The 13,705-nt window shown below is 46.9% G+C and overlaps 1 protein-coding gene across 3 annotated transcripts in view; it reads left to right on the top strand.

The window, feature by feature from the left end:
- IRAK2 (interleukin 1 receptor associated kinase 2) overlaps positions 1-13,705 on the top strand; it is a 62,970-nt gene that overhangs the window by 22,674 nt on the left and 26,591 nt on the right. For 2 of the 3 annotated variants that reach the window (XM_077857827.1, XM_077857825.1), the window contains exons 3-6: positions 3,138-3,284; positions 9,841-9,965; positions 12,707-12,901; positions 12,986-13,050. In XM_077857827.1, the coding sequence (XP_077713953.1) occupies positions 3,138-3,284; positions 9,841-9,965; positions 12,707-12,901; positions 12,986-13,050 (532 nt within the window). The remainder of the gene's footprint in view (positions 1-3,137; positions 3,285-9,840; positions 9,966-12,706; positions 12,902-12,985; positions 13,051-13,705) is intronic. The other variant, XM_077857826.1, reaches the window with a different exon arrangement.

Raw genomic sequence — 13,705 nt, 5'->3', positions numbered from 1 at the left:
GGTGTATTTTTTTAGAGGTTTTTTTTTAAAGATTTTATTTAGTTATTCCTGAGAGACAGAGAGATCAACGGTGTATTAATAATACCGTTCCATGTCAATAGATAGACACATCTTTTCAGTTGCTATTAAAGTGAAAAAAAAAACCCACCCATACAAGTTAAAAAACTTAAATGAGCAGTCTCGTTTCTAGACACAGAAAGTAGAATGATGGGCTCTAGGGGCTACAGAGGAAAGGGATGAGAAGTTGGTTTTTAATGGAGACAGAGTTCAGTTTGGGAAATCGAAAAGGTTCTGGAGGTGAATGGTGGGGATGGTTGTACAACAGTGTGAATGGCTTAATGCCACTGAATTGTGGACTTAAAAATGGCCTAGGTGGTAAATTTTATGTCATGTGTATTTTATGACAAAAAATATATATATTAAAAAATTTTTAAAGTGTGAATGATTCAGAGTTGTGTTAAATGAAAACTGAGACTCCTATCCTATTCTCCTTACATTCAATACGTGAGCTATTAAAGAGATAACCAATATTTAAAAATCATAATAGATAGCAATGACGTTCCCGTGCATGGAGCTAAGCAGGTGATACACATTGTGTCCCTTAGTCCTCATGAAAGGGGGCATGAAGTCAATAGACTTGGGAGGTGATGGAGTTGGTTTCCATTGCAGAGCCTGAATTCTAAAGAGCTCAGCTCTGCTACTTTTTTTTTTTTAAGATTGTATATTCTTGGGATCCCTGGGTGGCACGGCGGTTTGGCGCCTGCCTTTGGCCCAGGGCGCGATCCTGGAGACCCGGGATCGAATCCCACGTCGGGCTCCCGGTGCATGGAGCCTGCTTCTCCCTCTGCCTGTGTCTCTGCCTCTCTCTCTCTCTCCCTGTGTCTCTCATGAATAAATAAATAAATAATATATATTTAAAAAAAAAAAAAAAGATTGTATATTCTTTTAAAGATTTTATTTATTTATTCATGAGAGACACAGAGCCAGAGACATAGGCAGAGGGAGATGCAGGCTCCCCGTAGGGAGCCCAATGGGGGAATTGATCCCAGGACCCCAGGATCACACCCTGAGTCAAAGGCAGATGCTCAACCAAGGAGCCACCCAGGTGCCCAATAAATAAAATCTTTTTTTTTTTTTAAAGATAATTTTATTCAAGAGAATAACATGTCATTATCAGGAAAGTAGAAAGCCACCCATCATCCTGCACTCAGCCTCCTCAACTAATTCTGTGCATTCCCTGTAGCCTTTCTTCCCACGTTCCCACCCTTCCCTCCTGCTTTGTGCAGGCAGCCCCTGGGTGGTGGCTACAGAGGGGACCCGGGGAGCTGGATGGGGGACACAACAGTGGAGTCTCAGTACTCCTGCTGAGTCCAGTGGGGACGGTGAAACCAGCCCTGGGTCTGAATCCTATCAGTTGTTTGGGGACAGATCATTTCACCTATCTGAACCTCAGTGTGCTTAAAAATAAAAGGCAGACAATTCTGTTAGCTGCCAGAGGTTGTCATGAAGATCAGACAATCTGTGTGGTTCCATACAAGCATAGTGCCGTGCATTTTTAGGTGTTATTGTTCTAGTTGCAAAGTTTGGGTGTGAAAAACATGGCCCTTTGGTAACAATCAGTTTTGTTTAGAGAGAGACACAGTTCATCTGTCAGAGGAATTGCTACCAGAGGGAGACTCAAAGGCTGGAGATGTTGCATCCTAGGCCCACCTGACGCATGTGTGAGCAAGTCGGAAGCTTTCCCCAGGATTTCAGTGCCCTTGATTTTATGGTTCTCAAATATGAGTCCACCCCAGACCACCAGAGGGTGAAGGGCCTGGAATGCAGGGCTGTAGAATTTGGGTTTGGTCTGGAAGGTAATGGGGAGATACAAGGATTGGGGGGAAGAAGAGTATGTATTTCATCTGGACAGTGCAAGGTCATAAAGCCTTTGGGGAAGTGATGAGGCAAGACTTGTATTTTAGCAGGATGTGACCTGGGGAAGGTCTGGAGGCTGCTCCAGCTGGAGGCAGCTGCTGGCAGGGGAGACAATGCCAGGACAGCGGTGGTGGAGGCAAGAGGAAGCTGTATCACAGAGTGCAGGCTCTGAGAAGCTGGTTGGGAGCTGGTATAAATACACCCTCACAGCAGCTTCGGGGTTTCCACGTTGGTGCAAAGGGGAAAGGGATTCCTCTCAAGAACCAGGGGACTTCCACCCAGGCTTCTCCAGCCAGTCCTGCCTGCCTAGGCCATGTGATTTTTGGTGAGCCACTTAACCTGCTCAGGCCTCAGTTTCCGCATTTCTAATAGGGATGAAACTGCAAACAGCTTGTGAGGATGTGAAGGATGCACAGCGGGGCCTGGCATGCTTGGCACTGAAGCTGGCATGGCCACTGTTTGCAGGGTCCCATCTGTAAGATGGGGAAGGATGCACATGGTTCCACTGCCAGCGGAAGGGGAAGCTATAGGACTGCCAGACTTTTATGTTTAGGGCCTCCATTAGGGACTCGGTGGGGTGAGTAGCTTTAACTTCCTCGTGTTCAGGAAACATTTGTCTACAAAGCCCTTTTGCGTCTGTGTTCCCATTGCCTTCGTCTCAACAGCCCTGGGAGGTAGGCACACAGATGCTAGCATTATCACCCTCTCCATTTTATAGGTGAGGATACAGGCTCAGAGAAGGAGAGTGCCTTGTCTGAGGTCACACAGCTGGTCAGATCAGAAGGCAGTTTTGTGTGACTCAATGTCAGAGCTGGACCAATCACAGGAGATTGTCGTGTTCCCCTTCTACATACACAGAGAGGCCAAGGCTGGGAGGGAAAGAAGTCAGAGGCCACAAGTGAATTCGAGGCAGAGCCAGGAATGAGCCCAGGTCTCTGACTTGCAGACCCAGCCTCTTTTTTTTTTTTTAATATTTTATTTTTTTATTTTTTTTATTCATGAGAGACATAGCAGAGAGGCATTGATACAGGCAGAGGGAGAAGCAGGCTCCATGCAGGGAGCCCGATGCGGGACTCGATCCCAGGACCCCAGTATCATGCCCTGAGCCAAAGGCAGATGCTCAACTCCTGAGCTATCCAGGTGCCCCCAGACCCAGCCTCTTCATGACTATCTCAATTCACTGAATAATAGTAACTTTCTTTCTTTCTACCTTGTATCAGGGAAACCAGTTCCTGAGATCAATTGTTCCTTCCTAGACTTTCCAGAAGCTGTGAAGCCAGGAAGGCCCCTAGAAGCTTCTGTAAGAACCATGGAAGATGAACAGGAGAAGGGGCCGTCTGTGAGGCCAGCCGACTTCCCAGGCCCAGGTATTTTAAATTAGACTTAACTTTTTAATTTAAAGGAAGTGTATTTAAGGAAATGTTTTATCTATCAGGATAGTCAGCTCAGCATATAATAGCAAAAAATTGGAAACAGCCATGGGGATGGTTAAATTAACAACAGTCAGAACAATACAATACTGTTAAAAATGCTATGGATGTGTGTGTGTACTCAGAAACATGCTTGCAATATAGTGAATTTTAAAAGCCCCCCAAAGTCAGATAACAGAATATATACCGCTTATTATCATTTTTATAGAAAGAAATTAAGATAACTGTAATTGAGGGCTCTCTCTGGGCCAGACACCATTCTAAGTACGTCAGAGATGCTGACTTATGTGATCCTCAGTTGGCTGCCCAAGTTAGGTATTGTGATTGTCCCCATTTTACAGATGAGGAAACTGAAACATGAAGGGGTTACACAGCCTGCTAAGGTCATATGCTCTGGGACCTAGGTATTTTCCCTGTGGTTTCCCAAACCCCGAGCATGGGCTGGTCCTGCTGCCTGCTTCTGCCTGGGAGCCTGATAACTTCTCTGTCCATTCTCCAAGCCCCAGGGCCTGGGCCTCTCAGCCTGGCCATGGGTGCTGCCTGACAGGTGCTGCCTGCCACCTCCCCCGCCTTCCTCTCCTCCACACATCACAGATCTGCTGGTTGCTCTATAGCACCTGAGGCACCCAAAGGAGAAGTGATTTGCTCAAGGTCATGCAAGTAGGAAGTAGCACCTGAGCAGTGTGATTGATTGATTATTTATTTATTTATTCATGAAAGGCACAGAGAGAGAGAGAGAGAGAGAGAGGCAGAGACACAGGCAGAGGGAGAAGCAGGCTCCATGCAGGGAGCCTGACATGGGACTGGATCCCGGGACTCCAGGATCACACCCTGGGCTGAAGGTGGTTCTAAACTGCTGAGCCACCCAGGCACCCCTGAGCAGTGTGATTTAAATGCCTCTGTCCCTAACACCATACACACTGCTACCCCACAGCCTTTCAGACCATTTCAGATTTGTTTCCATCCTCTTGTGCCCATGGAAAGGTTCAGGACAGATTGCCAAGTGATGGAAGGACTCAGCCAGCAGGTGGCTTCCCTGGATGGTGGGTAGCGGGCAGGGTTGGGGAGGACCACTATTCACACCCACGTGTCCATTCTCACCACCTCTTCCCGGGGGTCTGGCCTCCCTTCTGCTCCCCTGTAGGCTCCTGAGTGCTGAGCGGCAGGTCTCAAATCCAAGAAATCTCCATTCATTGATGCTGTCCCTGAAGTCAGGGTCAGGGTTGGCCTAGAGGAGTGTGCCTGGGTTTTTGTATTAGACAAACCTGTATCTGAGTCCCACTTCCCACTTTCTAGATGGAGAATTACTTAGCTTCTCTGTACCTCAGTTTCTTCATCTAAAAAAGTGGCCACAGGAGCACCTAGGTGGTTCAGTTGGTTAAGTATCTGACTCTGATTTTGGCTAGAGTCATGATCTTGGGGTTGTGAGATCGAGTCCCATGTTGGGCTTCGTGCTTGGTGTGGAGTCTGCTTGAGATTCTCTCTCTCTCCTTCCTCTGCCCCTCTCCGCATCCATGCATTTGTGCAGCGCATGCTCTCTCTCTCTCTCTCTCTCTCAATGAACAAATAAAATCTTAAAAAACAAAAAAATCAAAGAGCAAGCACAGTAATGAAAGCCTGTGCCAGTATGTTGTAGTAAGGAATCAAACACCTCATTGTTGCTACCGTGTAGGTGCTCATCAAATGTTAATATTAGCAGTGTTCCCAACTCCCCAGATAGGTTGCAGCTGGGAAATTAATTCTCCACCAGGGAGATAGACACAATCAAAAATAAGTGCAGAACTTTGATCAGCAGTTAGAGATAAGGGGAAGTGATCCGAAAGCAAATGTCATACTGGCTGGTGGCCAAAGGGAAGAATCAGAGTAAAATAGGGAAATTCTAGGGAAATGCGACCCGGATGGAGGAGGTGATAGAGGTCACAACTTGGTCTGGCCTTCCTTATCTAGGCGACTGCAAGTCCAACTTCGTTGGGCAAGGCCCGAATGGCCCTCGGGAGCACATTTGCCCCAGCAAGTCAAGATGATAAATAAACACAGTCCACAGACGGAGGAAGGAAGCTGGTTGTCTCTCTTTGCCCAAACAGAAACGAATCATGAATTTAATCTAATAACCCAAACCCCATCTTCTCTTGGGGAAATGCTAAGATTCTGTTGGGCCCCCAAGTTCAGGCTGACTGATTATTGTGCTTGAGTGGAAAATGCAGAGGTGGTAGTGGCGGCAGGGGAAGACAGAGGTGGCAGTGATGCCACCTGCCATGTGGGAGCTGCTGGCCCAAGAGCTCCTTGTGCCCCACCAAGTTGCCCTGTTGCCCCCATGATGTGGGGGCTCTTGTTGCTCCCCTGGACAGCTGGGGAAGGCTGCATCACCTGCTGAAGCTTCATGGCTGAGAAAGTGGTAGGACCAGGATCCAGCTCAGGGCAGTTGCTCCTGAATCCACATGGTAACCTCTCCCTGCACGTACTGATTCCCTTGTGGGTGGGAAGGAAATGGGAGAGAGACACAGAGGAGGAGAATACATGAGCACGAAAGCCATCAATGAGTTGTGAGCCACTCATTAAACAGCTTCACAGGGCACCTGGGTGGCTCAGTGGTTGAGCGTCTGCCTTTGGCCCAGGTCATGATCCCAGGGTCTTGGGATGGCTCACCCACAGGGAGTCTGCTTCTCCCTCTGCCTATGCCTCTGCCTCTCTCTCTGTCTCTTATGAATAAATAAATACAATCTTTAAAAATAAATAAATAAACAGCTTCACAAAGCTGGAATTCAGATAATAGGGCTTTAGTAGCCGACGTACCTGTCACAAAGTCTTAGCTGTAGGAGAGGCTGTCGGGCTATCTGTCAGGATCTCTTATTCTGCACATAGTTTTACCAGCTCTGGGACACCCTGTGTGCCAGAGACTGATCTTTGTGCTTTTTAACTGTCATCTCGCTTATTTTGTCTGGACAAGAACTCTACCAGGAGTGGGCTTTTCCTGCTCTTTTTGCATTTGAGAAAGCTCAAAGAAACGAAGCACAGGTCACCCTGGTTCAAATCTTAGTAATAAAAGAGCCAGGGGCAGCCCTTGTGGCTCAGCGGTTTAGTGCCGCCTTCAGCCCAGGGCCTGATCCTGGAAACCAGGGATCCAGTCCCATGTCGGGCTCCCTGCATGGAGCCTGCTTCTCCCTCTGCCTGTGTCTGCCTTCTCTCTCTCTCTCTCTTTCTCTCTGTCTCTCATGAATAAATAAATAAAATCTTAAAAAAAAGCCAGGACTTAAGGCCCTTTCTCTCTGATACTGACAGAGGACATGGGGAAGCTGTAGAGGCAGCTCCACTGGTGCCGGTCACAGGGCAGGATGTAGGAAACCTCAGATCAGAAGCGGCACATCTCTAATGTACTTTACTCATGCCTTTAGTGACACTCAGCAGAATGAGATGCAATGTATTCTGCTTGGTAACGCAGACTTTCCAGAAAGATTGTTGTAGGAAATATTTTTTTAGTGAAAGTTTTGGCACGTGGAGGGTGAGTGATTTGGAAAGGACATGTGTAAGGAGGAGTGTCTTCCCAGATCCAGGGCTTCCACCAAGCATTTACAAAGCAAGTCTAGTTCTTATCCGATTTGTCAGCTTTGTGGTATTGGCTCAAATCCCATTCCTTTTTCTCCCCAAACCACAGGGATAAAGAGCCACTCCTTCAATGAGTAGCCCTCATATGTCGCAAGAGCAGACCTCAGTGACCACCCTCCCAACCCAAGAGGCCTAGCCCTCAGGTGAACCCCAGGCATCAATCCAGACCTGAAAGTCACGGTTAATGCGAGACCAGTGCTGGCCTGAGAGTCACTGGGCAACGGGAGAGGAAGAGGGACCATCTGTGCCCTGAGAGCCCTGCCGCAAGGCCAGGGTCAGGGTGAGGGCAGAACTTGAGGGCTCCCAGTGGTACAAAAGAACACAGACGTTAGAAAAGATGTATATCTTATACCCAGGAAACTAGGGGTTTCAATTAAGGCTAAATATATAATGTGTGTGAATTAAAGTGGATTGAAAGAAAAACATCAAGTAACTCACCGTGAGGTAGTACAGAGCCACGGCCAACAATTAGGAGATGGAGGAACATGACCACAGTTTGGAGACACAGGCCGAGGGTACCAAGCTAAGGCCAAGAGAAGGCAGGGCCTGGGCAGAGGCAGCAGTGGCAGGGAGCCTTTCTGCAAGGCATGGTCCCCGGGCCCCCAAGCAGAGGCCTGTACTAGACTGGGTCACCTGAGAGGCAGAAGGTTTCTCCTCCTCCTCCCCCTCCTCCTTCTTTTTTAAAGATTTTATTTATTTATTCATGAGAGACAGAGAGAGAGAGAGGCAGAGACTCAGGCAAAGGGAGAAACAGGCTCCCTGAGGGGAGCCTGATGAAGGACTCAATCCTGGGACTCCAGGATTACTCCTTGAGCTGAAGGCAGATGCTCAACTGCTGAGCCACCCAGGTACTCCCAGAAGGATTTGCACAGAACAAATGCCTGAGAGAAAATGGAAAGGAGCTGGGCAGGGCTGGGGGAGGCTTAGGGTCTGGAGCGAGGAGAGGGGGTGAGGAGGTTGGGGGGCGGTGTCTAGGGCAGGCTCACCTGGAATCTTCAGGGAGGTCAGGGCCCTGAGTCTCCCCTCATTTTCCCCTCCACACCCAGCCAGAAGAGCAGCCCCTAGGCAGCATGGGTGGTTTTTGTGGGGGTGGATCTGAGAGGGTGGTGGAGCTTGTGGTCCACTGTCTGGGAGCAACAGCTGGTCATCAGCAGACGACTCAGGGAAAGAGCCTTAGGGTGCCCCCTCTCTTGGGCTCTGTGGGGATGACAGAGCCTGAGCCTGTGGTAGTTGAGCTTTGTTTTTATCAACTCCGTAGGTTAATAGTTAAGTAAGCCCCATTCTAGTTTCCTCATGGTGCTATTTTCAGTTTTCTGAATTAAGTTTTTTTTTTTTTTTATGGCCAAAGTTCTAGATTAATCACTCATTTCCTGATGTTATAAACCAGAAATACCTGAAGCAGGTGGATTGGGCCAGTAACCCTGATGTCAAGGCCAGATTCCCTTGGAGGGCCGGCACTCAGTTCCTTGGAGGCCATCCCAGCCACGGAGCCACCTGGGTGTCTCCAGATGGTGACATCCGGAGCTTCTGGCTTCTGGCCGAGGCCTGCTCCTGTGTGGATCAGCCACCGCAGCTCATCTCTCCTCCTGTCTCATCCCTGGCTTGCATCTGCTCCAACTCATCCGACTCCAGGGTGCCTCATTAGTGTTCAGGTTAATTTTTTTTGTGGTGCCCAGTGAAGAAATGTCCCCTTTTTAACCTGGCTTTTACCTGACCCCAAGCTACTCCTCAAGCCTTCTCTCTCCTGAATCTTCTTCATTCACAAAGGGATTAAGAGTGCAGACTTCAGGAGCACCTGGGTGGCTCAGTGGGTTAAGCATTTGACTGACTCTTGATCTCAGCTCAGATCTTGATCTCAAGCTCCTAGTTGGGCTCCATGCCCCACATTAGGTACCCTCTGTGGAACCCACTTTAAAAAAAAAAAAGAGCATGGATTCCAGAGCCACTGGCTGTGTGCCCTTGGAAAGGTTACTTTACCTCTCTCTGCCTCAGTTTTACCATCTGTAAAGAGGATATGATCTACTGAGATAGTTGTGAGGCTTAAATGACTTCACAAGGTGGCTCATTTAGAGTGACGTCAGTGTTAGTTAGCTAAGCGTGCCTGGAGTACTTTATGTGTGCTGGGGCTTGCCCACTCTCATACCTTCACACAGCCAGCCCTACTCCCCCAATACCCTCTGACCTCAGATCCACTTTTTAAAATCCTCTATGAAACCCTCCTTGGCCTCCCAACCTGCTTTGGTGACCTCTGCTGCCTCCCCGCCCTTGGAGGGTGGTCATTGCCATTGCTGTTGTGATGGAGTTTTCTGGAAGACGGGCTCCATAGCTGATCACCTGTGTCCTTCACTGCTCCTTGTGTGGGAGGTGGGACAGTTCAGGGCTTGGAAATCCCATGGATTCCCATTTGAATTGTGGCTCTGCCCCTTATTGGGTGTGCGGCTCTAGGCAAGTAGCCACTACCTCCAGTGCTTCCATTTCTCTACCCACCAAATGGGAATCATATATAGAACCAGCCCAGGGGGCAGCCCCTGGTGGCGCAGCGGTTTGGTGCTGCCTGCAGCCTGGGGTGTGATCCTGGAGACCCGGGATTGAGTCCCGCGTGGGGCTCCCTGCATGGAGCCTGCTTCTCCCTCTGCCTGTGTCTCTGCCTCTCTCTCTCTCTCTCTCTCTGTGTCTCTCATGAGTGAATAAATAAAATCTTAAAAAAAAAAAAAAAAAAGAACCAGCCCAGGGATGGGGCTGTCATAGAGCATCACTGAGGTAACTAGAGAGGAGCGTGTAGGCTGGCAGCTGGGGGGGTCAGGAAGTAGCAGGTGTTGTGTTTGTAGAGTGAATGAGAAACTGGCGTGGGAACTGGTTGAGGACCCCCTCCTGTCTTCCTCCTTTCCAGGACATGGCCAGACCCATGAGCCCTCCTTTCCAGGGCCTGCTCCAGCCAGAACCAACCTCCTACCTCCTTCTGCAGATGCCCCTCATTCCTTAAAAACCGATGTTCCTGTTTCATCTAATTCAAAGGTAAACCTTCCCCACCCCCAAGTGATCCCCACTCCCCCCAGCTTGTGGCTCTTGCCCAAAAATGCAATGTATTAGGGCACCTGGCTGGCTCAGTCAGTAGAGCTTGCAGCTCTTGATCTCAGAGTTGCGAGTTCAAGCCCTACATTGTGTATAGAGATTACTTGTTTTTAAAAAAGATTTTATTTATTTATTCATGAGAGACACAGAGAGAGGGGGTGGGGGGAGAGAGGCAGAGACACAGGCAGAGGGAAAAGCAGGCTCCACGTAGGGAGCCCAATGTGGGACTCGATCCCAGGTCTCCAGGATCACACCCTGGGCAAAGGCGGCGCTAAACTGCTGAGCCACCTGGGCTGCCCTATGTATGGAGATTACTTAAATGAATAAACATTAAAAAAAAAAAAAAAAGCAATGTATTGGAACCAATTTGGAGGCTAAGGTTTAGGGGAATGAAGGAGAAAGGTGACTCATGGAATTACTCTAAGCTTCTAAGACTAAATGCAAGCTAGTGAAGCCCAGGCTTGGGATGGGAGTGACTGGAGACGGTGCACTTTACATGAATACATGTTTGTAATGAGATTTTCCATTATTTGTGTTTAAATGAGAGCTGATACATAGCATCCTTCTCCCCGCAAAGTATATTGGTTACATTTATACTAAGTCATTTGCTTACAAACCACCTCTGTTCTAACCTTTTTTCCACATAGTATGTCTGAGTTATCTTGAATTTTCTTTTTTTAGAAGATTTTATTTATTTATTTGACAGAGAAAGAGCATGAGCAGGCATAGAAACAAGGGGAGAGGGAGAAGCAGGCTCCCCACTGAGCAGGGAGCCTGATGCAGGGCTCTGTCTCAGGACCCTGGGATCATGACCTGAGCCAAAGTCAGATGCTTAACTGACTGAACCACCCAGGCATCCTGTTATCCTGAATTTTCAATGACTTGGGTCCAGGGCCACATATGGCTTTTGTAGCACTTTTGCATTCATGTGCCTTTTCTTTCCTTCATTAAAAAAATTTAAAGATTATATTTTACAATTGTATTGGCACAAACATGAATGTAATCCAAGCTGGATTAAAAATTAAAACATTTTCTTTGACTCTAAAAGTTCATTTTTGTTCTTCTGACTTTAAAAGAAATCAAAAAGTTTTTGTGGGCCTCTAAAAGTGTCTTGGGCAGGGTGCCTTGAGGAAAAGCTGATGCTATATGGGTCTGGTTAATGAAGTTCTTCCATAGAGGAGATGGACACTTAAGCATGGGTTTTTGGGTTTTGTTTTTTAATAATAATTTTCTTTTTTTTTTTTATTTAAAGATTTTTTTTAAAATTTTTATTCATTTATGATAGTCACAGAGAGAGAGAGAGGCGCAGAGACACAGGCAGAGGGAGAAGCAGGCAGAGGGAGAAGCAGGCTCCATGCACCGGGAGCCCGATGTGGGATTCGATCCCAGGTCTCCAGGATCGCGCCCTGGGCCAAAGGCAGGCGCCAAACCGCTGTGCCACCCAGGGATCCCTAATAATAATTTTCTAAGACAATTTAATAATTGGGAGAATGATCATGGTATAATGTTAAGTAAGAACACCAGAAATCAAAACTGTGTATGGCATGATCCCAATTTTAAAAATAAATCTTGTATTTCTAATTTACAAGAAATGGGTTAAACTTAAAATTTTTTTAAAGATTTTTTTTTGAATTTTTAAAGATTTTATTTATTTATTCATGAGAGAGAGAGAGAGAGAGAGAGAAAGGCAGAGACACAGGCAGAGGGAGAAGCAGGCTCCATGCAGGGAGCCTGACGTGGGACTCGATCCCGGGTCTCCAGGATCAGGCCCTGGGTTGAAGGCAGCTGTAAACTGCTGAGCCACCCAGGCTGCCCTGGGTTAAACTTTAATAGCAGTTCAGTGGGTAATGGGATCATGGATGGTTTCTTCCCCTGTAATTTTCTAAAACAGTCTATAAGCATATATAGCTTTAAAATGTTAAATTTCTGTGCACCTATTTTTTTTAAAGATTTACTTATTTATTCATTCAGAGAGAGAGAGAGAGAGAGAGAGAGAGATAGGCAGAGACACGGGCAGAGGGAGAAGCAGGCTCCACACAGGGATCCCAATGTGGGACTCGATCCCGGGTCTCCAGGATCACACCCTGGGCTGCAGGTGGCGCTAAACCGCTGTGCCACTGGGGCTGCCCTGTGCACCTATTTTTAAAAAGGTACACAGAAATAAAGTGTTACTGAAATAAAGCTGCTTTTCATAAGTTCACACAGAATTGCATTTGGTTATGTGAACCTAGATCCTGCTTCCTGCCATGTACACCATGTATAGGACCAGGGGCACCAGTTCAGCCATTGGCCAGTTGCATGACCTCACCTTAGCTCCCTGACCTCCGTGGTTCTCACTTTTGTAAACTGGGGGGAAAAAAAACAAACAGAAAAATCCAACCATGTGCCAGGAATATTCACATTTTAGTTCATCTTCAGGATTACCTTCCAGAGTACTATTGATATCTTCACTTTTGCTGCTGAGGAAATTCAGGCTCAGAGAGGTTAAGTTACTTACCCAAGGTCAGAGAGCTAGTGAGAGGCAGAGCTGGGATTTGAGCTGGTCCTACCCATGTCCTATTTCTCCTCACTGGACAAGATGAACTTCTCCACCCCTTTAGCTCTGATAATCTGAGATTCCCTGAGGCAGTAGGGAAAAAAATATTTTCCATATTAATCTCCATCTCTTCTCCTTGCATTCCCAGGACTTTAGCACCTCTATTCCTAAGCAGGAAACACTTTTGAGCCTGGCTGGAGACAGCCTTTTCTGGAGTGAGACAGACGTGGTCCAAGCAACTGATAACTTCAACCAAAACTATAAAATCAGTGAGGGGAACTTTGCTGACATCTACAAAGGGCAAAAACATGGCACGCTATTCGTCTTCAAGAAGCTCAGAGAGGCGAGCACTTCTTGGTTTTTTGTAAGGGGGTGGAGGCCTTATGGGTGAGGCTGGATTTTCATGTTTCATTGTCTTTTCCCACAGGCAGCCTACTCAGGTCCAGGATCGATTGAAAAATTCTTCCAGGCAGAGGTACAAATTTGTCATAGGTGAGCTTCCCCTTTGGAAAATAATTTGTTTGATAGGGTGACAGCTACCTTTTCTATAATGCTTCCTGTGTGCTGGGCATATCTTAAGTACTCCATATGTATAAATTCATTTAATCCTCACAAGAACCTTGTAACATAGCTACTGTTATCAGCACTGTTTTGCATGTGGGCAGAGGCCCAGAGAGACCAAGTGTCTTGTCTAAGATCGTCCAGCTAGTAGGTGGCAGAGCTGGAATTTGAATCTAGGTTGGTCTGGCTTCATAGTCCATCCTTTTTCTGTGTAGCAACTATATATGTGTAGATTAGAATTATCAAAGAACCTTGGTTTACTTGGCCCAGCTCCTACCTTCCAGGGTGGAAGAAATCTGTTTCTATCCCATGTTTTGAGATGGGCAGAGATGTACTGTTTCTAACTGTAATGGCAAATCCACCTTAAAATGGTATTGTTCTGGAGCAGGAGTTGGCAAATGATAACTCATGGGCCAGATCTGGATGTGCCTGTGTTTGTATGGCCTGACTATTAAGAATGGGTTCTCTATTTTCAAATGGTTGAAAAAAAATAATAAGAGTATTTAATGACACATGAAAAGTCATGAAATTCAAATTTAAGTGTCCATAATAAAGTTTCATTTATTACATTTATTTCATTTATTTA

This window comes from Canis aureus, chromosome 19 (assembly GCF_053574225.1).
Source record: "Canis aureus isolate CA01 chromosome 19, VMU_Caureus_v.1.0, whole genome shotgun sequence".
Lineage (NCBI taxonomy): Eukaryota > Metazoa > Chordata > Mammalia > Carnivora > Canidae > Canis > Canis aureus.
Note: the sequence above shows the minus strand (reverse complement) of the source record. Positions and strands in the feature narration are given on the sequence as shown.